A 25,265-nucleotide genomic window follows, 5' to 3' on the forward strand; every position below is an offset into this window, starting at 1 on the left:
GTCACAGGTTGTTTTCAAGAATCCGAGGGATCTCTTGATCTCAGTGTACAAACTGTCACTTCCTCTGTCAGTGAATCCATGAAAATCGCAGAACAAAAATAACAGTGACACTGAATAATTTAGAAATACACTCTGACAATATCTGCTAAACTCTTGTCAACACAGCCTACCTTGCTGTTGCTGGAGCTGGCTTTAGTCACATGGACTATCATTAGTCTGGGTTTTGGATACTTAACACCTTCTGCAAGAACAGGAATAGGAGAATAAGCTGGTATTTTTATCATCATGATGTTAAAACTAGAGGGCTAAAACCCCAACCAAAACAGGTTTGTCACAGTTACAGGCAAGTGAATGTAAGAATGATCAGCTCTCCTAGGTCAGCCTTGTCTTTGCAGCTTGGGTTTGTGCCCATCTCCTCCTCTGCCATGCACAATACGACGTGAGAGCACACTTATGAGGCAGCCAGGGAGTTACATAATTTATGACCCAAACGAAAAAACCCAGGGATGGCACAGAAGTGGGTGGTTGAAGATACTTTGCCAATGGATTCAGTCATTCCTCAGACAAAAGAAGTAAATCATAAATCTGAGTGAAGTAAAGACACAGAGTGGCTTTGGTGTTGATAGAAGTGGAACTACTACTGTGGCTCTTCAATGTGAAGGAATGAAGCACTTCCTTGGCTGTTTTGGGTTTTGTATGCAGAATCTCTTTAGCTCATGAAGGACAAGAACAGGAGGTGGTTGTCTCATATTTGGGCATTCTACAAATTAGATAAAAGATCTAATGTAGTATAAATATGTTTAACCCAGACTAAAAAGTGAGCAATCTGAGCTAACAGACAAAAGACAAAGCTAAACAAATTCAGTCAGTCTTTTCACAGTATCTCAACTCTAGAATAATTTGTGTACAACTGTAATGGACCTGTAATCATGCAAAGCGTTTAAATCAAGACTGAACAACTTCAAAAATAATAACTGCTGTAGATTCAGCGGAGTTAAAAATACTATATTGAAAAATTAAGATGGGGTATTCAGACTTCATTATACATAATGTTTTCTGATCTTTGAGCTTTTGTCTAGCTGCACAAGACAGGAGTAATGTGTCTTCCTGCTGCACTGTTAGTCCCTGGAATTCTTCCACAGTGTACAAATTAAGATGGAAAGTTAGTTACTCTGATTAGAAAAATATGTAATTCAGACTGAGGCTTAAAATGTAAAGATTATCTTCAATTGCAGTTTTGCTTTTTCCCTTCTGGGTTCATGCTGTCCTCATATCAACTACGCATCGTTCTATAAAACAATTGACATGAAATGTATAAGTAATTTTAAAAGAAATTGCATATGGACTCTTTCATGTTTGCTTTCCCCTCACCCATGCTTTACATTGTATTTGTTATTTTGTGGTGTGCACATGAAGAACAGTTGGTTATGGGTAGAGCTGTTCTTTGAAGGACAACACATGGATGCTGTATAGTAGCACAATGTATTTTATTTATTGTAGTCTGGGCTATACATAAATCAGAGAGAGGGAAAAATGTGAACCATTGGGTTCTGAGCTCTGGGAAGAGAAACAGAGTGATAATTTCCACTTGGAAAACTGTTTAGGTCAGCTTCAGGAGGGAAAGAATGAAATTTGATTGTAGTGGACCTGAAGATGAACACAATTTCCCATTTACTGGCAAATAAGCATTGGTGATGAAAAGCTTTTAAGTATTTGACCTTGAGGAGCTTCTTCAAAAGAATTACACATAAACCCTAGAATACCCAGCTACCAAATGTTTTTGGCAAATCCGTGGCTGAAAAACATCTATTTTAAACAAAACTTCTTAGGAAATGACATACTACATGCAGAGAGCATTTCTCAATGCCACGATGGCACGTTTTTCTGTCTCCTCAGTAGTTTACAACGTGGACACTCAAAGGTGAGATGGACTGTACTGGAGATTTCAGGCATGTTCAGTGGCTGCAGAAACAACTGTGCCAGAGGAAGACTCAAGCCCTCCCTGACCAACAAAAAGTTGAGCTCTGCTAGAAGCCAACTCTACACATCAAGAGGTAGTTTGACAGCACAGTCCCCTTGGTGGCAATGTTGTCCCCACACGCTCACGTCTGTCCCCTCCTTGGTTTTGGCCTATAACTATCTGCTGAGGTAGGGAACTGAGGCAATTACATTTTAGGTTTTCCTTGCAGTTAGCTTCCCCAAGGGACCCTTAAGTGAGCACTGTTCCCAGAAGAAATGCTTGCCCAGGCTTGCTGACCGTGCATCTGTACAGATCCTGGCAGTGCCTGCTCAGTTTTGCCCAGCAGGGTTAGCCCCAGTTGCTGTCAAGCTGCCTCAAAACCAAACTGGCTGGCTGCTTGGAGCTGAGCAGGGAAAGGCACAACTTCCAACAGAGCAGCAGCAACAACTGCTGGCTTTAGCACCATCAGAAACTGCTGTGGTCAGTCCCAAATCCCACTTGTTAGTCAGAAGGTAAACACTGAGGACAGAGACAAGACATCAGGAATTACTATCATCTGCCTGGAAAAACCTGTAAGATACTTAAGGTGGGATTTACATACATATATAGGATTTGGGAATAATACCTTAAAAGGCTTAATTTGATTATAAAACATGGAGGTCAGAGTTTCTGTAAATCCTTTAGAAGGAAAGAAAATTCAGAGGTATAGCTTGCTGGCCTGAAACAATTGAAAGCAGTTCTCTGAATGCTTATTTTATCAAGTTTCTCAGGTAAAGACAGCACTGGTTACCTTGAACCACCTGACATACAATTTGTATCGGCAATTTTCCCATGCTTTTGCAATTTTGATTTTATCACAAAAAGGTCAAGGCAATTTGACATAGAAAAATGGTTCAGTAACTTCTCCTAGACTCTGAACCAGGTTAACACCAGCTTCACCAGATGAAAAAATAAATGCCTGGTGGTCCATAAAACAAATTGCTCTGCCACACAAGTATCATCTGAAAGAAAATCTCACATGCCCACAGAATATTATTCATTCATCCAAGTGGTAAGCCATTAGTGTACATCATCTCTGGGTAGACAAGATACAGAAGATAATGGTTTGGCTGCAGAACATTTCTGGAGAAGGAAAATACTACGGAAGAGTGGAGAAACACAAAATCCTGTTGTTGAAGTGTCTGATGACTCTCATGGACTTCAATATGGTTCATATCTCTTTACTCTGCAATGTTTTTTACAAACTGCATGGAAGAATCCTGCATGAAAATCTGGTTGAAGCAAGGCAGGTTGTACCCCACAAAGTTGCTATAATAATTAAAATTAAGACGGAATTAAATCCCAAATCTACTTGTTTTAGGTTATGTTTCTACTACTTCCATCTACTTCAATATCCAGAAGTCAGTTAAAATTAAACTAGCATTTTTTTTCATATTCCTGTTTTGTCTAAGATACTAGATCTATTCAGATAGTCACTTTTGAACAATTCATTCTTTTTAAGAAGAACTATAAAAATGTGGCCTGTAATTCAGCAAACAAGAGAAAGCTATCCTGGCCCCTATCTGTACCCAAGAGCTTCTGCTAAAAGATGCAACGTGATAGTAAGTACTGTTCTTTTCTTTAAAAAAACACACTACACATTTTCTTTTGCTTTGCAGCTGTAACAGACCTTTCACAAAAGCCATTTTCTCTCAAGTAATTTATTTCCTTGCAAAATACAATCTACCACATAAAATACAAACCACCATATTTCCTTCTAATCCCGTCCAGCTACCATACTTCCCAATGTTACTGTAAAGTAGGTGTTAAAATTTAAGATAAACAACATAAGTTACGGGGATCCCCTTCATATACCTCAATTCTTCTGCAGTGGAAACATTTAATAGGGATTTAAAGGGCTTGATTGGTTTTGAAGTTCACAGGAACTATTACATTATTATTAAACAGAGTAATGCTCCAACACAAGATAGGGATCTTTTACTAGAAGATCCTACTTCTCCTAGAAGATCCTGGGGAAAGCATGGCTGAGGAATTAGTGTCATTAGCCAGCAGGACAGTGATCTCCTTGAAGTGACCTTGTTCTATCAGCATCGTGGACAACTTACAACAGCAAAGCATTTAATATTAATATGTAAACGCTCTCAAGTGCTTTCTAAAATGTCAGTTGCCCCTCCCACAATTTACACAGTATTATTTTGTAACTACTGTATTATAAAACTGCTATGAAGGTATGTTATAAGCAGTTACTAATGCCTTTGCTACAGGCTGAACCTGTAAGAGCTGACTGGCAATGGGTTGTTATGGGATGCCCATTTAGGACAGATCAAAGTAATTCTTCGAACACACCTTGCCAGTATTTTATTTCAGAAAAGTGAAAAACTTTTGGTCTTAAGAGCTGTAGTGCTAATGGTTCAAGAGGCAGCTAGGTAAGTAAATACAGTAGTTTCCAGGGTGGGAGAAGAAAGGGGATGGCAAGGGGAGAACAGGAATTACATACTTGATTATACTTTGTCTCTTCTTACACCGTAGTTACAATCAGATGGACAAGGGCAATTTAAAAGGTTTTTAGATTTAACACATTGCTAACTTCCCTGCTGGAAGCAGGCAGTCATTGCAGTACTAGAAGAATAACTGTAGAAATGTCATTCGGCCTGAAGAGGCTCAGATGTACCTCCAGTGAATTTCTGTACACGTTCCACACTTACTTTTCAGGAGGCTGTAATGATTGACACACTACTCTTAAGCAGAGGCTGTCTGAACAGCAGATTAGTAACAAACTGACAAGTTATATGTGCCTGCCAACAATACATGGCAGAGGTGTGACTGTCTTTGGACTAGAACAGTTGCCACGTAAAAAACACTTTGTTTATTAAAAAATACATACCCTAAGTCAGAAAGAGACCATGAGTAAGTATTGTGTAGATTTTACACATTCAGCTCACTTCAACTGCTAAAAAGCTTTAAAAACAGGAAGACTAAAACCTCACGTTTATGAAGGTCTGACAACAAATTGTGTAACCATGGTGCATCGTTGTTGGCATTGTTAAGTCTGGTCTTGATACCTCAGTGTCAACATCCCTCAGATGCAACCACCACACGCTGCTTCAGTCGTTCTGTGGCTTTCTGTGGAAGTATGTGCAGATCTTCCTCATGGAAACTGAAGTGGCTGCAGTCTAGCAAGAAATAAAACCAAAACCAACATAAAACACTCTTAGGTTAACATCTCATCTGCTGCAGGAATCTCAGAGTCTCCCCTCCATCATTGGTCCAGTCTGCTTGGCTTCCCAACTAAGAGAGTAAATGAACGGTTCGTAACTGCAATCTGTCTCACAGATAAGAGGCTCACTATCTACAGGCAACAGTGTCTAAATCCTAGGGTTGTCCTACTGACATGAGAAACACTCCAGCTGCAGTTTCATCTTCCCTACAGCACATAAGAGAGCTGCAGATTTTCAAGATACGGTAAATTCAATGAATGCTGTTGGGTATTCCTGGCAACTCCTCAGGCTATGAGAACAACACAGAAGCATCCCAAAATCGGAACCGGAGCATACTGGGCAGGAAAGGTAATTGTTCTATAGCAATCTCTCTCCAGGGCAAATCTCTCTGTCTTGTGTTTAAATGTACAGCATAAGCCACAAGTAATCACAAGTAGTTGTAGGTTTCCCATAACCAAGATTTCTTGGTACAACCACAACATGAAGAATCCAGCTGCTATGAATAAGTTCAGGACTGGTGGTTTGCCCAGGTCGTATCTGATAGAAGTGTTGGAAGGGATGAAATCAGGTAAGAAAGGAGATAAACCTCAATGATGGCAGCAACTTTTAGCATCAGATATTCAAGAGTACAACTAAAATTTGATGACTGAAAATTTACCTAACATTTACTGAAATAAGACTCAGTCAAAGACACTGGAGGACTTGGGAGTCCAGTTTCAGAGACAAGTCAAGTTTGGCTTGTTTTAAAAAATTGTAATTTTCTAGTTAAGCCCTTATGCCAATGTTTTTAGCTGCTTTATAAGCTTAACTTTAATTTCAGATCCTAGGATGAGCTCTGTGCCAGGCTTCCTGTACACCAAAAGTAGATGATGTAGGTCAAATCATGCCCTCTCACTCTTGCACTAGAAGAAAACACTTCTAACTGCTTCTAGTTTTCCACTGAAGGAACTGAAGGCATAATTTAAAGAACAGTTTTTGCATGGGTAACAAATTCTTTTGCTACCTGAGCTGCAAGAGAATTTAGCTCTTTCTTCCAATGTTTAGGTGGCTTTCCAGTAACATAAACAGGCAGATGTGATGGTGAACACATGAACAGGAGCTCTGCCAGGAAAGCTGTTGGCATCATTGTGCCTCTCAGAGTAGAGCTGTATTTAAGAAGACAGCTACATCCTTCAAACATCCAGCTGGGAGCTGCAGGGATCTTTGAGCTCCTGTGAGCTTTAAGTCCCTTGAAAATTAAGGGCACATCATAAAAATTCTGTTCCTGCATGGAGGGGATTAGCAAATAACAAAATTAATGTAGCCAGCTTATTAGGCCAGAAATCATCCCTTTTGTCCATAGTCAAAGGGATCAGGTAATTCTTTATCTGAGCAGGAGAGAACAAACAAGGGGACAGTGGCAGCTAGGGATAACTTGTTTCATGACAATGTTGTTGGCTGCCCTACTTACGGTTTTTGGTGAAGTGGCCACTGCCACAGACTCTTGTCTTTTGGCACCAGGACTGCAGGGTGACCAGGGGCTGTGTGACGTGCTCTGGCTGCCAGCTCTGCCAGTCCGTAGCTTCTCTCCCAGAGCAGACAACCAATTTTTTCTTCCAGGAGAACTGTTCTCTTTATCTACTACCTCAGTGTCTTTCCCACGTGGAGATCTGAAAAGATGGGGGGAAGTTTGAATGCCTGATGGATTAATATGGCTTCCAGAAAGGGAAGGCTCTTTTGGGCTGTGGCTGGAGCCTTCAGGGTCGTTACACAAGTCAGCCAGGCTGAGGGAGTCTTCATCAGAAGCTTTTTGGTCTGGGACCAAGTGGCATAAATTCAGCTTGGATTTCTTAGCTGCATGGTCCAGCTCAGTCACACAGCTACAGGCCTGCAGGCACTTCTGCCCTGCATCAGCCTCCTTGCTGCAGTCAAGCCTTCTCTTGGCACGCTTTTCAAACTGGGAGTGTGGAACTTGAGGAGGGCAGGCAGCTTCCAGGAGACCCTGGGTGACTTGGATGACTTCTGCCAGGGCTTTTCTAGGAGAAGGAGCCTTTTTCTCCACTTCTGGAGGAGAAGAGCACGGAGTCCTCGTAACCCAGTGTTTGATGGACATTTTGGAGGAAGGGATCAGTCTGGGAGATGCAGAGGGGCTGGCTCCAGGTGGCTTGGCTGGGGTGGAGGTGGTGGCAGTCGGGGTTTTGACGGGGGCTGTCGGAGTGTTGGTGGACAGTGGAAGGTCTCCGGAGTCAGTGGGAGCACAGGCAGCGGGCCGGGGAGAGGAAGTGCACACGCTGCCCACAGTCAGGGCCTTGGCAGGAGTGCTTTGTGGGCTGGCTGCTGGCCCTGAGAGGGGAAAAATAAGTAATCTGATGAGGAACACAGTGCAGCAAATAAAGGACGGTCTTTCTAAAAACAACCCTTCCAACCAGGAGTTGAATCAGCGCTGACCCTGTGTGTCAGATATACCCTTTTGAACTAAGAAGTTGTATAAATCCCTCTGATTTTGGTAAAACTGGTACAAGCCCATTGTAAAATTCTACATCACACTGATAAATTATAATGCAGTACATTTGTGTAATGTCTGACGTCTATCCCTTTGGTAATGAATGCTCTTACATGAACTACAACCAAAACAACTCTTGAGTCTTCCAGGTGTATCTAGCCTTGATGGAGCTTTGCATTCGGCTTTCCCAGACAACTGCCTGGCAAAACGGCTGGTCCCCACCTGCCCTGTAACTTTAACAGCAGCACAGCTGAGCTGAGGGACAAAGGTACTGCAAACAGCTCCCAAGGCTTATTACAGTACCAAGGAAGCTTTACACTGTGATGTCCTACTACATGAATAATGCTCCTAGTCAGGTGTTACTGGCTATATATTTTAAAGACTTTTTTTAGTGAAGGACACACTTTCATTCTCTTGTCTTTTTTGTTGGAGGACTTTCTGCAATGCTGTATTAGAATAGAGACAGTAGTTATTTACCACACCCAGGGAAGTTCGAGAAATTCTTCACCTCCTGAACAAGGATTTAAATTCCAAAGGAAATAAAATCTCTCAAGAAATGATTCCCAAACAGGTATTTCACAGTGGCTTTTGAGCTCACCAGGCAAGATATAAATGCCTCTGCTTGTAAAAGGGAAGTTTGGAACACCCAGAAAACACCAGTCACAGGTAGGGGCCTAAGGACCTCACTAACAACAGCGGGAATCATACATAGCAAAGATCTTGGTCTGTAGCAATATTAGAGAGGGTTATTTTAATTTTTTCAAATGTTTTTTATTTCCAGCCCCCTCCCACAGGAAACACATTAGTAGGTTTGTAAGATGCCTGCTTTCTCATTCACCTAACTCATGGTGATGCAATTAAACGGGTTAGTGCCTTAAATTACTGTGCATTTCCACTGCTGGGCACAAGAGCACGAAAAATTTTGTGTATACCAGGGGTTTAATTCAAACTCCCCACTCTCAGCACTAGCACTGCACTATAAAGCTCTTCATTAGAACAATGAGAAGTCTAGTGTGAATAACCTGCCATTTTCTTTACAGTGCTGAGCTGCCTCACACACAACAAGTTGAGTGAGCACCTACAGGCCTGGTTATACATCATACTAAGCCTCTTCTGATCCTTTAACTGTATTATCTAACTAGCATCCAATATACAAGTACTGCTGCATCAGAACTAAATTGAATAGGATCCCATTACAAGTAACTTCAACACAAAAAACAGAGTTAAAGGCTCCTTTCCTGATAAAATACACTACTTCATAACAACTTGTTTCAATCTGGGCTATGAGAACATAACTGCCAAGATTTCTTCTCCTAATCTTTGGTTTAATGAGCACTTACAAGACAATAATCATTCAGCTGGGAAATTAGTTGCACCCAAAAATCTAAGCTCCTAGAGAGGAAGAAAGTAGCAAGCTCAGCAACTCTTGATCCATAATGACCATTACAAATTCATTCAGCAGAAATATTGCATGCCTAGTTGGGTATGAGCACTTTGAATCCCAAACCAGTCTGAAAGTTATGCTGTGGACACACTGGATAATGGAAAGAGTTATCCTGGGAGTAGGATGAGTGTCATTGCAAGAAGCAATCACAAATTTGAGATAAAGAATATGAAGATCATGCTTTTTTGTCTAAGACTGCATGCATTATTCAGGCTTCTACCAAGCCAGTTTCAAGCTGTTTCCATTTATGCTGCATTGCACATGGTAAAATACTGCAAATACCTGCAGTCAACCTGCATCACACCAAAGCAGGTTATTGTGCATGTTTCCTACCTTCTCTGCCGCAAATCTTCTAGAGTGGAATTATCAATCTCCAGATTTAACAATCACAAATTGTCCATGCACAGGCCCGCTCCAGAAATTTGGTTACACGAAACCACAGAGAAAGTAGTACAACTTAAAGAAACCACAAAAGTAATTGCCAAAGAAAAGGAAACTCTGGTTGCTACACATCATGGTATAGGTCAACAATCAATACACAACCTCAATCTCATAATTTGCTCGTCAGAAATGGGTGGGGAACTACCTAGATTCATCCCAACAGGTCTGAAATAGTACTCTCCTTGCCAGCTCTGATCTAGTCTCTGCAGATAACTCTTATATTCTAACAGCACGTGTCTCATGCTCAGGAGCCAAGGTCAGCAGGAAGCCTGCTGTTGTGTTTGCAGTGTCTGTGTACTTCCTCTTCCCTCCTGTGTTACTTTAATGCAGCAAGAGCAAGGAGAAATAAGTCATTTTCTCTGGTATTATTGCCAAACCTGACTTGTAAAGTTTTAGTGCATAAGACACTTTATATCTCACGTTTTTGGTCTAAACCTATGCTTACTTCTGTTTTTCTGAAACTAGGATGCATAGGTATTTTTGAACCCTTTCTGAGGAAGAGTGCGTGCACACACAAAACAATTACCAGCTATGGAGTGGACCTGGCACTCTCCCTCCTATTGTCCTGCAAACTTCCTGCTAGACTTGTTACTCACTGGAAAAAGGTTAGAGGTAATGTTACCCCATTATTGAGATTTGGAGACCTTCAGCCTTTATGTGTGCTAGCCAAGATGAAATTCATTTGGCAGGTGGCTCAAAAAGATAGGTGGAATGCAGGAAGTCACAGCAGCAGCTGCTGGGAAGCTATTGTATTCTTAGTTTCAGAGCTACTCTACAGAGAGGCTCATCTTACTTCAGTTTGGGGGGAGGGCACTTCTCCTTCCACCTACTCTACTGCAACAAAATGCAGGTTACAGACAAACCAAAGTAATATTTTGGTCAGGGTTTCTTTCTTCTGGTCTAGGGTGCTACCTGCTTGGTGACTCTCTTCTCTGCAGAGCCCACATCTGCTTGCTAGCTCAGAGCATGCTGCACCACTTGTCTGAGTGCCCAGGCTTTGTAGAAAGGTACTGCATTTTTTCACTCGACCTAACACGTGAATAGATGATTAATTCTGGGACATTACAATCATCACAATTGTCTACATGTTTTTTTGAAGTACTTGCACTACACAGCATTTCATTTGGCTGTATATGGTCAGTACCACTGACTGAAGTTAAAGAAAGAGACAATACTGATAACTGCACCTGAGAAATAAATCTGTGCACTGTTCAACTGTGGGCAGAAGCAAACAGTTCAGAGTTCCAAGGCTCTATATGTGCTGTCAGCTCTTTGCTGGGTAAACTACCAAACTGGGAAAAGCATATGATCTTACTGCTCTCAGTTAGTATTTGATAGGGAGAAAAAAAAAAAAAAAGTGAGCTGTTGCTAAAGTGACATCTCCTTTGGCTGTTCAATTATCAAACTCTGCTGAAACCCACTGAAGATCTGGCTGCCCAACAATTTGTGTCAATGAAAATTTGCTTTGCAGTCTGGCCATGCAGACTTTGACATACTTGTAAGCTACCTCAGCCAGCTTGTCCTGTTGATGGCAGAAGTATTTACAAGTAGAAGTGCTTGTCTGGCTATAGAAGTAATTGCCTAACATGACAAAAGCCTCAGAAGGCTAATAAGACAAGCCAAAGACTTTTGTTGGTACAGAGAACAGACAAAATTCAGCAGCCATGTTGCAAAGCAAGATATCTCAGCTCAGGGGCCTTACCTGCTCCATGTTGTTCTTCTGGTTTCCTCTGAGTGACCCAGCCCACCAAGCTGGCATTTCTGGATACTGATTTTTCCTCCTCAGGACGTCGTAAGCGCCAAATCCTCACAGTGTTGTCATCAGAGCACGTGGCAATCTAAGAATAAATTTGTGTGTTAGAGTAACCAGGGCACATCCTGTGGATCACTGGCTGAGTGAACTGCAACAGCTACATCCAACACACCACGCCAATATGAATGATGGTGAAGCTTGGCTGAAGGGGTACAAGATTGACCACTAAACAATGAAAATAGCCCAACTCAGTTTCATTACTGCACCAGGCAGCAATGTTTTGTTTTAAAGCAGGCAAGGCTGCTGCATCCATGTCTTTCTGCTATAGAAATCTCAGTCACCACCAACCATTTGCTTTCCATGGTTGTGTAAGAGGCACTGCTCAGTCACAGCACATTTTGAGATTTCAATCCCTTGGTAGACAAAAGCAGCCACGATCCTTTTTGCACCTGCATCTTAATCTGCCTCTGTTGCTGAGGACATCTTCTGCTTGGGGACAAACATTTGCAGCACACCCAGAAGGTGACATTGGATGGCTGCTGCATGAGCTGCGCTATCTCTGCAGAGTCAAATGTCAGCAGTACCTGGCAGAGAACCCAGCTCCACCAGGAACACAGCTCTAGAGCCCTGTCGCAGCAACACGTGCTCCAAAAAGATCTCTGGAATCCCGACCAAAGGAGCAGCGCCCACCTAGCTCACATTTTGTGGCTATCTTTACGCAGATTAGCTGGTGACTCCACAGGAAATCGGTAGAAAGCAAAAGGAAATGCTGTGGTGAAAGTTCATAGCAATCTGAATGGGGAAAGTGTCTCTACCCTGACCTTTGTCACACCAATGTTGTCCCTACCGAAAGCAACCTTGCTTCTCAAATCACACCAAGCAGCTTCCTGACCAGTCTTAGCTCCCTATTTTCCATTTTTCCTCATGCTTTGGCATCTGAGCAATGGCTGACTATTTCTTCCCTGTGTCAGTAACAATTTTAAAGGCTGAATTGGTCTGCATTTTCAATACATCTTGATCAGGATGCTGGGCTCCCTCTATATCACAGATTTCATCTGAAATGCCAGTTCTCACACAGTGCATCTTACACAACTAGAACAAATCCTGATGTTCCCCTGCAAGACTCCCACCCTCCTACACTGCAATGCTTTTCTGAAGCCCTGGTGCTGCAGTGCAAGCTAGGGAAAGAAGCTGACTTCTTTAACATTGTGGGGTGGAAGAAACTCTGGCTATCATTAGGACACTGTTGAGGATTTTTCAGGGTTATTTCTAGTTTTGAGCTAGGCCAGACATTTGAACCAACTTCCTACTTCAGTTGTTTTCCTTTTAGTGACACCTGGTGCATAACTACTGACCCAATTTTCACTAGAGGCTCTTTTTGTCATAAAAACAGCTCACATTTTGAAGAGTCTTATGTTTTTTAAAGAGCATTCAAAACTTCTTGCCACTCTGTACAAGACTAGCAGATGTATCAATAGTAGAGGGGAAGGAAGATGTGAATATGGAACAACAAAACAAGCCTTTGGCTCATCAAAGCCCTGATTAAATGATTTCATTGTTTTGTCTCTTATAGGGAGTATCAAGCTCTCCTAGGGAGAGGTTTTTACTGATTTGCAATTTCTTAGGACTTCTCAATTAGCCTAAATTATCTGAAAATAAAAAGTTTCTGATAATTGTGCTAATATGACAAGATTGGATTACTGTCCCCTAAATGAATGCTTTAGAACTGATTGACTAAAAATTCCCTCCCAAAGCAACAAATGCTGCTGCCATTTTGAAAAGTAGATGTTGTCGCATTGCTTCTATTGTCACACAGTAAAGACCATTTTGCAAAGACAAACCTTAGTGAAGTCTGAAGGACACCAAGCAATGGAGGTAACTTCCTGAGAGTGACCAAGGAGTATCCGTGGAGGAAGGCTGGGCTCGGAAACCTTAAAAATTCCACAGAAAAACAAACAGTCAGAAGGCACACAGCCTAATATACATCTCCAAAAAAATCACCATATCCCTCTTGTGAAGCATGTGGATACTTCCCATCTCTCCTGTATGAAATGCATAAATCAAATGCTCTCAGCCTGTCATCATGAGGCAACAACGGAGGAAGTCCTAAGCAGCAGTTCATGGAAACACCTGTTCAATTCCTGCTACACACAGGAATTCTGGTTCCAGAGTTGACAGCCCAAAACATGACACAGGCATTTAAGTACCTCTACCTGTTCCAGGTAAGATGCTTAAAGGTTGGGAGGCTCATATTTTGAATTGGGTTAGGCAAATATATTCTGCTAATATTTTACCAATGTCTCAATTGCAGATCAATGGTTTATTAAAAAATGAAACCACTGCCAACAAAATCCCATAGATGAACCTTCACTGGCTTCAGAACTGGCATTTGTGCAAATGCCAAGTGCCTGCTCCTTCTCCAACCAAGCAGCTGGACCAGAGACCTTAAGAGTTCATAGGAAAGCTCTCTAAATCACTCACATTCATTCAGCTCATCTCCATTTCTCTCACACTCTTCATTTAAAAAAAAAAAAAAAATCTTTCTCCTGTTCTACAGTATTGCTACTTATCTTTGACTCCAGCTCCTGTAAGTGACAGACAGAGCTGAAGCCAGCATTAAGTGGCCCACAGAAGAAAACACACAGACATGAGCACACACAGAGATTCTATCCAAGTTTTGCTTGCTTTCAGCAGCCAATACTTTCTGGAGCTGTGAGTCACCATCACTGATGTGACATTATAAGGGAGATTTTTCAAGGAGATTTGCATAAATGACTAAGAGAATGAACAGATCCTTTACTGTCTGGAGTAAAGTAGTAGATATTACATGTAGGTTTCAAAGGAAGATGCAAGACTTTGGGGAAGGCTTCTGATTTACAAATATTTTTCTCTTGTAGATCATCTACAATGGCCTGCAAAACTTCAGCTTCCGGCTTCCGAACTTAAGCTGTTTTGATACAAACAGGTTCATCTTAATAAGGACCCTTTTTTCCCCTTGGCATGACAGAGGCAATCACTTGACTAAATATCCACTAAAAGCCTTGGTCAGAGCCTTCCCTTCACTGCCAAAACATGCAATGCCATGGAAACTAAGTCCCTATTGAGTGAATAAACAGGAGATCTCGGTGCAGAGAACACCTTCACTTACAGTTAATAGCAGTCTTGCTACTATACATTCATAGCAGCCAAAGCAGTGGTCCAGTAGCCACTGGTTGCTGGAAGGAAAGCAGAGGAAGGGAATTACTCTTTCTAGGACACGGTGGTTTTACACTATAGCAGTGTAAATTTAATCAACTATGCCCAGTATATATTACTGTGAAGTGAAGAAGAGTGCAGAGTAATGGCTGTGTCTTACTGGGTTTGGCAGGAGACTGTCAGCCATTCTGTGCATGTGAAGTCAGGATTAGCCATAGCACAGGCTGATTTTTGTGCCTGAATTGACAGGATATTGTTGGGGAAGTAAGGCCTATTGTGGAAAGGTTAAAAAGAGAAACCTGGGAAATGAGGCTTTTTTTAGTTACTCTCCTCACTGGAAACAGCTGTTACATCCATTTCCAAGATGCCGCATAAAACGGTGTCTATGGCTGATGCAGAAGCACGTCCATTCCAGGGCTGGGACACACCAAAGCATATCTTAATATGGTTTCCTGGGAGTGTTCACATCAAAGGATTGAAAGAACAATGGAAGTACAAGTCTACAAATGGTATTTTTTTATTACCAGGAAGGTACCTCAGCTAGGTACCATCTTTGTGGAGAAAACCCTCTCTGCTCTTCAACTTAATCTTATGGTTGTTCAAGAATGAGAGTTCATTAATTGATGAAATTCTAATAAAAAAAAAAAAAAACCAACACAGTAAAGGAAGTGTTCATTACCTGGAAGTGACTTTTATATGAAAACAGACTGAAACAGCATCCTTGTCAGCAATAACTTCTATCCACAGTGTTTCTCACTCATACACAAACTTAGCACTGCTGCAAAAGTTTCTCAAAGAAATCATCTGAGTGGAAAAGGTCTTCCTCTGCATTTTATTGCTCTCTAGATACAGAAAGAGTTCTTCATTATGGCCCTTACAACATTACCCGTTAACTACTCATGCAACATCTAACCATGGGTTTTTTCACAGCATAGTAAGTCCTCACTCCATGAAAAGATACATAAGTTTCAGAGCCAAATCTGCAACACTTAAATTAAGAAGCCTCTGAATACCACCGATCTTGAAAGAGACAAATGCACTGGACGTCCCACTTTCTAACATGACTATGGTATTAAAATAAAAGTAATCATCTGATGATTTATTTTATAAATATGCAATATGATCTGTCATTCACATGTAATAGCAACAGAAGCCTTCTGTACATAAATGCATTTTAGATGTGCTCAAATGCTTAAATTTTGAGATATAATGATATCCTTGAATACTCTTAACTGAGTCTCAGCCTGTGTTCCAAGAAAGAATCAAAACACACAAATGCAGAATGTGCAACTCAAGTTCACACAGGCATTTCTGCTGAATTTGCACAGAACACGAGGAAGGTTAAAATTCCACCACTTGGCATAGTAGTCCTGCTACCACACTCCTGCCTCCACTGAGTGAGCAACCCAGCTGTCTCCAAGTGTTCTCCAAATTAAAGAGGCTACATGCTCAAACCACAAACCTCAGCAGGCTGACCCTCTCCTCTGAGAGGTTTGTATTTTACTTCAAACTCGTTGTGAAATGGATACACAAGTCAACATTCCCTAAAAATTATCCCAAATCTGAAATAGGCAGTCACCTGTGGCTTCTATCTATTCTACTTAAGTAAGTCTACTCTGTTCTCATATGAGGAACATGATGAAGTATGCCTTATTCTGAGGTGCCTGCTACTATCTTGGTGACATTTGCATTTCCTATATGTCACCGCAAGATGTTAAGTGACAAAGCCCCTCAGCTGTCAGACAGTGCTTTGGAATTTTGCTGAAGGCTCTGGCTGAGCCCTTGCTATAATACAAAGGCTTTAACTACTGTAAATTAAGCATGAGAAAAAGCTATGTCTGAAGCTGGAGCTGGAAAAGGGAGAGGTGGAGGGAAAGAGTGCCCTTTAAAACAATTAAACTTTTAGGTTTCTGCTAATGTGCTCCATTGCTAAATATGAACCGAGAACTGTCTACTTGTCATAGCCGCCTGAACCAACAGGACTGAAAGAGGATTTTAATGCCCATTAAAATCAGATTAAGAACAGCAATTTGCAGTGAGCAGCAGCGATGAGAGACGTACTGATGGCAGGAGGTAGCTCTGTTTTATATTAAACAATTACATGAAGCCTTGACAGCAACATGCACACTCCAGGCACAACATGCTAGGATCTAGCCCCATGCTGCTTTGGGTAGGATTGGGAAGCAGAGTGTTCTGTGTGAACAGGAAAAGCAAAAGCAGCTCCAGGCTGCATGCTTGGGTCTCCCCCCTTTGCCTCACCTTCCAGATGTACGCGTTGCAGTCACTCGAGCCACTGACCAGGAACTGGTCATCCGGGCTGGTGCTGGATTTGATGTAAAAGGTTGAATTCTGGTGTCCACTGAAAACAGCCACTGTGAGGAGAAAATAAAATAAAAAAATAAGTAAAAGCTCCACTCAGTGCATAGCCCTGGAGTCAGTCGTGCAAGGAGGGCTGATCTTACAGGCTTTTCCTGCCTAGCCACATGTCCTTTGGAGAAAGTGGTTGCACTGCTCCCTTGCTCTGTGGCTCTGGCAGCAGGAAGTTTTTATTATTCAAGTGGATCCCTCCAGGCTTCCCAAACAAACCAATGCCAGTTTCATTAAAGGTCTAGCTTGACCCATATCACAAGCAGGCCCAGCCCTCCCCTGGGCTGCCCCACTTACAGGGTTCAGGTTCCCTGTCTCTTCCTCCCTCGGCTACCATCACCAGTCCCGCTCCATCAACAAGGGCAGTCCTGCAGCTGGAGCCTTCTTCCACACAGGTGGCAATAAAGGCACCAGCTGCTCCTTCCTCCCGCTGCCAGCAGCTTTATTTTGTCAATAAAACTTGCATTTCGTCAGTCACACTCTCCTGTATTTAAAGGCTTAGTAGTGTTTGCTAAAGCCTTGAAACCATCACCCCAAATGGCTGACATTCCCCCTAGCACAGCAGCTTCAGCTGGCGTGAGAGCCAAGTGTGGATCTGGAGTGTCTGGCTGCACCACGTCCTGTCCTCTCAAGGGGCACAAAGCACAAGCTTCCCAGTGCAGCCCCAGGCTGGGCTGGCACCCTCTCCTCCAGCCCTGTTTGAGTGGTGACACTCACAAAGGAAACTACCCGCAGACCAACAGAACACGTGGCTGCCTTTGGTGGCCTTTGAAGAGTTGCAAGACCCCAAAACACCCTTTGATTTTTTTGCCCACAGTTCTCCTGGCACAGTGACCATCAGACAGCGAATCCCCTCCTAAACCAGGCGGCAAGGGCTGTTCCAGGAGGATTTCCTGACCAGCCAAAGCCGCCTCAGCGCTGGATAAGAGCAGCTGGAGCCGCGGTGAGGGCGGCACAAGGGCAGGCAGGCGCTGCCCTCTGCGGGAACCACAGCAGGAGCTCCATCCAGCTGGAGAAATGGAGAGTGCTCCCCTCGGCTGCACGCATGAGGCAAGAGCTCCATGAGGAGGCCGAGGGCCGCGTTGGCGGGAGCCGGCTCCTGTGAGGGGACAGGCCGGGCAGCCATTCCCACGGAGGCACCCGGGGTTCACCTCAACAACCAAGCTATTAATATTTACTACTCGCAGCACTTCTCCTCTCTGGAAGCATGCCCACCCACCAGACTGCCTTCCTGAAGAGCAGACAGTAGGACACATTGTTCATTTAATTTCAGTTAACTGAGAGACTGAGAAAAGGCAATGGAAAATAAATTATGTGTCTGGCTGGAACGCATCTAACAAGTTTTGCCACTGGCCTATGGCAAAGCAGCTTTGTGCACCAAAGGCTCAGGGCCATCTTGTGCATATAAAGGTCACAGATGCAGAGCTGAAAGAATCCGAAAGGTTGAATCGCCTCAATATGCTGGGCATCCCTTCTTCCAGAAACTGTGGTAGAAGTTAAATTGAAAAGACACCTTAAAATATCTGAAGTTATCAAGTGATCACTTTCAGTGGATTCATTTCTAAAAGACTGAAAAATCAGTGATTGCCAGTAAGCAGAAGATTCAAATTTGCTTCAGGCTGGGTAGTAGCCATTCCTCACCAGATAACTAGAGCTGACACACAAAATACCATCGGTCTCTGTGTGGGTGAACCAGTATCTGCTATTAGTTTTATGTGGACAGCTTAACACAAAATGTGGATCTCTCCTGCATAGCTTTAGAGATAAGAGCATGGAATACATTTCCTTCAAATGTTGAAGGTGGTCCCTGTTTCTCTGTGTCAGAGGGAAAAACTTGCCTTTCTATGCTCTGTAACATCTGTTCTTTTTGCCGCTATTTTCATGGACACCATGCTTACCTGGAGTGGTCCTCGAACTTGACATATTGAACATGTAGATACAGTCATCAGTGCAGTTAGCAAACAGATTAGCACCAGTGGAGTCCAAAACCAGGCTAGAATATCCTTCAGAGAAAGAGAGAAGTTCCTCATCAGAAAAAAAAAAAAAATTGGAAAAGAGACATTCTCAATGGAAGGCCCAGAGAAGGGAATTTGGAAAGGATCTGTAACATGTATGAGATTGTCATGGTAAAGTTTCTACGTTTGACAGAGCACTTGCTGAAGAAGAAATATTTCTAGAATAACATCTACATTTTGTCATGAGGATTCAGGGTGGTATTTAGAAAGAATTTGAACCTTCAGAACAAGCAAGTGATTTATTAGATAGTTTCACATAGATAACAGGAGCAACCAATTATAGAAGCAGAGACTAAAAATAAAGAGAAACCCTTATGCTTTGGTAGAACAAGCCACTCTCTGATTCGCTAGTGATTCCGGTTCAAGAAAAATCTTTCCCTGCAGGCAAATTATTTCACAACTACCTCCGTGAGGATTTCCCTCATGTTCTTGGGACTGACACTGACCATTACCATGTTGATTAGACAAATCATCAGGAATTACTGTGTTGCATTAGAGCATTGTATGGCATTAAAGGTACAAAGAAGACAGAAAAACATAAATTAGTGTGTGTTATCATTTTTGGTAACAGTTTTAAGAGGTGATAATAAACCCAGTCCCGTCTGTTGTATTTGCAAGATGCAATGCAAAGAAAGTTCAATCTGAATTTTACTCATGTATCAAAATGCCTAGCTAAATTCCTCATCAAGAGCTCAAAAGTTCATCAGCTCTGTTTATGAAAATGCACTGCTGAAGCTTCTGCAAGCTTTTATCATTGATGCAATGATATAAAAGTCAGGCATGTTCACTCTTCAACTTGAAAATTTGGTATTGGCAATCAAAATACCCTGCAGAGCTTGCTGGTCCGATCAACGATTGGCTATGAAGATAAGAAATGTCACTGACAATACTTCTTAAATTCACTCTGACAAATCCCTGTCCAGTGCCTTACCAAGCTTGCGAGTGCTGGTTCCAGGGTAGCAGAAGGACCTGACGGGCAGTGGGTCCTGACGGAAAGCGGCGTAATTCCTGCGCAAGTCCCACACCTTGATCACACTGCAAGAGAAAAGCACAGGTGTCTTCAGCTTCCAAATTTCCCTTTCCATGCTGATAAAGCCTTCTAAGAGCACAGGAAGTCAGGCTGCTCATGACTGAGGAGTATCCAGTGCTAAGGACACAGAGCAGCAGAGCAGAGCTGTGCTGAAAGCCAAACAATTGCTCTGCTGGCCATGGGTGAGGAGGCAGCACTGCTTTCTGTAAATAACACAGGACAGAACAAGAGCCTGGAAGCCAACCTCCTTCAGCTAGTAAAAGGAAATACATGGATGCCTTTATACTCCTGACAAGTAGTTTTAGTTTGTAGCTTTAAAAATAAAGTAGTCCAATTTTTTTACTTGCTCTTTGGGAGCAAGTCTCTGTCATGAACCATAGGCAGGAGAGTCAATCTTGTCTGCCTCAGAAAGGCTCTGACCACGTGGAACCTGCTAAAGAATCAAGTCCAAACGGATCATTTCCATGCTAATCAATAAGACAGTTTGCTCGAGCTCCAAGATGCTGCAAGGGATCTGGCACTTAAGAGAATGCATCTTTTGTAACTCAAAGCAATATTTTCTCAAGCACTCCTACACATATCCAGGCCCTGACCACCCACTCACATCCAAAAAGGCTGTCTAACAATAGTCTGTCTATGTGTGGTCTCATAGATCCATGAGAATAGAGAGAGAGAAGAATTGCTCTCATTCTGCCCTATAGCTAAGACACTAAAATGAGCACTTACCACATATCAGAGTTTGTCCAGTACTGCAATCTCCAGCAAGGAAGTAAAGCCAATGCAAGCTGGCAGAATTGCTGCTGATTCCACCTAGCAGTAGCTCTAGCCTTGTTAGCCACTGAGTGATCTTAAAGAGAAAATCTCCCAATCTTTTTATGCCACTGAGTACACAGAATAGACAGGAAAGCAAGCATCCTCCCTCCTTACCCATCAACAGCTCCTGCAGAGATAAGAGTATGCTCGTCCTGAAGCAGCACCACAGTAACACTCTGCTGGAAATCCTTAAACAGAGAAGAAAAAAGAATTTTTTTTTTTTTTTTTTAAGGTCAGCAAGATCCTGCTGCTTAGTTCAAGGCCATGTGAATGCAGGGAAAACCTCCTCCTAGCCGGGCAGGAGAACCTAGAAACACCAGGTGTCATTTAGGACACAACAATCCTTTGAACACTCCCACCAGTGAAATTGCCACTGAGAAATAAGTGTTTGGGCAGCAGTCTGAGATTATGCCTGTCAGGTCTCAGATAAGAGAGCTGCCTTCATCACAAGGTTTAATAGATGAAAAATGATCAGTAATTTGTCTGGTAAAATTGGGGGGGGGGGGGGTGTGAAAAAAACAGACAGAAAAAAATGATAACTCTCCATAACTTCCCTCTCAAAAAGGGAATGCTAGCCACCCCTTTCCTCTCTGGGGGAAAAAAATAAATTAAAATAAAAGGGATGTATTTTCACAGAGCATTTGCCCAAAGTTTGCTTTTATGGCACATGGGTTGTTAGGCAACTAAACAATGTCTAAAATCAGCCATAGCAAATGACCATGACAAAAAGGCCTATCTCTGCAAAGATAAATAGAAGCATTTACCACATACAAGCCACTTATTTTTCATTATATTTACCTAGGAAGAGTTCTGTGAATAACAGTGTCCCCAGAAGAGACATTTTGTTTGTTGCCCAGATACCCACCACCAAGGGAGCAAGTCCTCTCAGGTTCTGCCTCCTCTTCTTTGGTTTGGAAGGAGTCTGCTTGTCAACCACATTGTGTGCTCCACTGATTTGATTCACCTGCCTGTAAAAGCCATCTGAAGGAAATCAAAGACATCTCAATCAGTAGTTTACATGTCATTTTGCTATCACTTTTATAAAACAGGCATCAGCTTGGGATTAGTCCTAAAAGGTGGCTTAGGTTAACCTTTAAAATCATTACTGTATTCTGAAAACTAAAATTACTCACATACAAAACCAGTGAGAAGAAAGCGCAAAAAACTACAGAGGTCAGTGTAGCATGGACAATGAGATTCAAACTGATCTAGGCAGGATGCCTTTGGATATCATTACCTCTTGGTCTGTTTTTCACACACATCCTGGTCTGGAACGTTCAACCCACCTCATCCCGAGCAGAACTACACTCACTGGAACCTTTCCAATGCTTTTCCACTCTATTTTATAATTTTCTGTTTAGTCTTTTGTCTGTTACTTTATTAAATGTACTGCCTAACTAGAGTAATGCAACTTTTCTATTTTTTTTTCCCTACACCTTCCACTTCAGTCTTGTGGAGTCAGTCTTTTCGTACACTTGGCTGTTTGAAAAGCCAGGGAACCTGGGACAGATGGAAGAGCAAGACACATTCAGGCAAAGAAACTGCTGTGGCTGAGCAGGGAACTGGGAAAAGGCATAAGGGGAAGGGGCTGGAGAAGGAAAAGCTCCAGGAAACAGATAGAGGAGCAGAATGACTTCACACCATATTTGTAGTAGGTGTTCCCACAATATATTCAGTTGCTGCCAGCACTCACAAGCTCTTTTTTCTACATTTTCTGCCTTCCTTACTACTCTGGCAGGAGCCTTTCCTGCTTTCTTCACCCCTCTGGATGGTTCTGACCTAATCCATCTCTCCCATCTCATCTGCTTTTGCACTGCCCTAACAGGGATGCATTCTATACAACCTCCTTACCTACACACAGGGAATTATCAAACCAGCTTGTGGTTTGATGCTGCAAATCTGGGACTGCTGCAAAGAAATGTACAATACACAGCAGAGATACCTATTCCATCCTCTTACAGTACCTAAAGCAGTACAGTTATCTGAGGATCCTCTGCTGCCTAATCAAAAGTATCAGTCCAACAAGTCCATCTGAGCAGTCCTTTTACATGAGATACCAAGTTTTTTTTAAACTTCTGAAAGTTCATTTACCTTTCTTGTTGCACCTGGTATCCCAAACCATGATGTTTCCATCTCTCCCTCCAGTACAGAAAACAGCTGAGAAAAAACAAAAAAAAAGTGTTATTAGCTTCCAAAAGCATTCATTTAATTAACTGAATGCAGTACAAAGCCATTTATGTACCTCTGGCTCTTCTGTCCCAACATTTGGGATGCCAGTCCTGGAAATATGAAACTCAGGCCATTGTTTAGCCATGCTTTTTTACTTGTTTCCTTACTCTTACAATTTTTTTCTTACTCCCACTAGACAAACCAGCTTATGGAAACTAGCATATTCACACACTTGGGTATGGAAGCAGACACCCTATCTTATCTTTGCCCAGGATCAGAAACGTACAGATTTTAGCATCAGGACACCCATCAAGTTCCAACAAGACAGTTTTGCTTTCCTGGCTGGGTCACTGCTCAGGCCTGTGCTATTTGTACCTGCCAGTTTCCAAAGCCCTTTTATAGCACTCAAAGTACTTTGTGAGGGGGAAAGAAGAAGGAAAAACCAGACAATGGGGAATATCAACATTTACCTTTCTCAAATCTAGAAAAAGCAACTGACTTGAGGCTACACTGGTGACCTTTGCATATGCCAAGAAGCTCGCCAGCTCTCACATCCCACACCTTGGCTGTCTGATCTCCTGAAGCAGTGACCTTCAGAGAGAAAAATAAAAAGCTTTAGTCATTTTCTGTACACAGTTGCCAAAGCATTAAAAAAAAAGTCAAATGGCTGCTTACAATCTTGTGTTCCCCTGGCACCCAGGCAAGGTCAAATACAGCATTTGAGTGAGCCTGCCATTCTAACAAGAAAACAAAAGCCAAGATTAGTTCAGTGCATTGCAGCAGGGTATTTTGCAGAAGACTAAATGACATCAGACACTGAAATCAGAAATCTGGTCAACAGTTTGCCTTAGGCATGAAAGACAACACAGAAAAATTCATCTACTACTTCTGTTTTAAGAGCACATTCATGCTGCTGCTTTATAAAGAAGATTCAGCAAAGTATGTGGAAGAGATAAAGTACTGCCTACAATTTATGTCTTAAGTACTTGCAGAAAGCTCTCTTTGATTCCAGCAAATCTCATACTTGCCACATCAAATGAAGATCACCTTCTACACAGCATTTACCTTTAAAGATGAGCTTGCTGGTGGTCTGTGCTTCAGTATCATACAGTCTAACAAAACCTTCTTCATTTGCAACTGCCAGGATGTGCTCCAAATTTGGGGCTGAAAAGAAATTGAAACATATTATATTATGTAGCTAATACACAATCATGTCCATGCTCTTCATGAAAGGCCACAGATGCTTTAAATAGGGAATGCAACAACATAAAGTTGTGAAATAAACAGCATTTACATAGCAACCAAAGTGTTATAATACAGAAATATTGACAAGCATTTTTTTTAGATGTTCCATTCAGGAATGACTATACATGGGCAATCAAATGGCTCCAGGAGCAACTTTTGAGATAATGCCTCTTTCACCAGCTATAGTAGCTTTCTAGTTACAGTTTTCTATATCTAAGGTACTATCACGTACAGCCTCTAGCATTTTCCAAGATCTGACTTGAAAAAGCAGGAAGCCACTTTAGAGAAATGTAAAATCTCATGCCAGTACTAGAGTGTAATGAATGAAAAAGTTTTGCCCTAAAAATCCAGGAGCTTCATTGCTTACTTCTTTCCCCCATCATGGGGAAATGCTGTGCATAACTGCCTGGTGAAATCCATCCACCTCTGATTTCCAATTAATGTTTTCCCCCCTATTATAGCTTTTATATATTTCGAACAAAGCCCAATTTTTCACCTATTTAGACTCATACTGTCACCAAGAGGACATTCCTTGAAACAGACACAGATACAGACGAAACAAAGAGGCATTAAAATAAATGCTTTGCAGTTGCTTCTTTGAGGGAAAACTTTCCATCAGCATATCTAGGTGCACCACGATCCAGTGTTTATCACGTGTAGGAGCAAGTACTCTGCTACCAGCTCACTTTAAAACAAGAAACTGCTGACAACAGACCCCATACCCTGGTCCCACAAAGTCTTTCAGGAGGTGACTTTACCTGTAGAAAAGGCGCAGCCGAAAGGAGGGACCGGCATTCCCGTTTCCCCGTAAGACAGGTGGTCATCTTCTTGGCTGCACTGGTAGCTCTCCAAGAGATGCTGCAGGGGAAGCGCTGAGGGCCGACCTACAATGGGACAGACAGACGGTAAGGGCCTCAGACACCACAGGCTCGGGCGCCAGGAGTGGGATGACGGTGGGGTGAGGGGAAAGGCGCGGTGCCGGCGGGAGGGAAGGAGGGAAGGCAGGCGCGGTGCTCACGGGCGGGCGCGGCGGCGGCGCGGCGGAGCAGCGCGCGGCACAGCATGGCCACGGGGACACACACAGCCGGCGCGCGCCGCGCCAGCTCCCGCCAAACGACCGGCCCGCCAAGAGC

General features: G+C 42.5%; 1 protein-coding gene across 1 annotated transcript; it reads right to left on the bottom strand.

Annotated features, from left to right (window-relative positions):
* Window positions 1-1,482: 1,482 nt before the first annotated feature.
* DTL (denticleless E3 ubiquitin protein ligase homolog) lies at window positions 1,483-25,230 on the bottom strand. Its single transcript, XM_066178318.1, has 15 exons — window positions 25,151-25,230; window positions 24,891-25,016; window positions 23,953-24,051; window positions 23,563-23,624; window positions 23,358-23,478; window positions 22,810-22,875; window positions 21,584-21,699; window positions 20,833-20,906; window positions 19,807-19,910; window positions 18,759-18,863; window positions 16,753-16,865; window positions 13,140-13,229; window positions 11,248-11,383; window positions 6,629-7,500; window positions 1,483-5,133 (listed from the first exon to the last, which is right to left on the bottom strand). Exons 1-15 carry the CDS (start codon window positions 25,194-25,196, stop codon window positions 5,065-5,067), a joined length of 2,199 nt encoding a protein of 732 aa, XP_066034415.1. The 5' UTR covers window positions 25,197-25,230; the 3' UTR covers window positions 1,483-5,064.
* Window positions 25,231-25,265: the final 35 nt, after the last annotated feature.

Source organism: Chamaea fasciata, unplaced genomic scaffold (assembly GCF_029207755.1).
Source record: "Chamaea fasciata isolate MVZ Bird 193981 ecotype frontalis unplaced genomic scaffold, bChaFas1.0.hap1 SCAF_3, whole genome shotgun sequence".
In the NCBI taxonomy this organism is placed as follows: domain Eukaryota; kingdom Metazoa; phylum Chordata; class Aves; order Passeriformes; family Sylviidae; genus Chamaea; species Chamaea fasciata.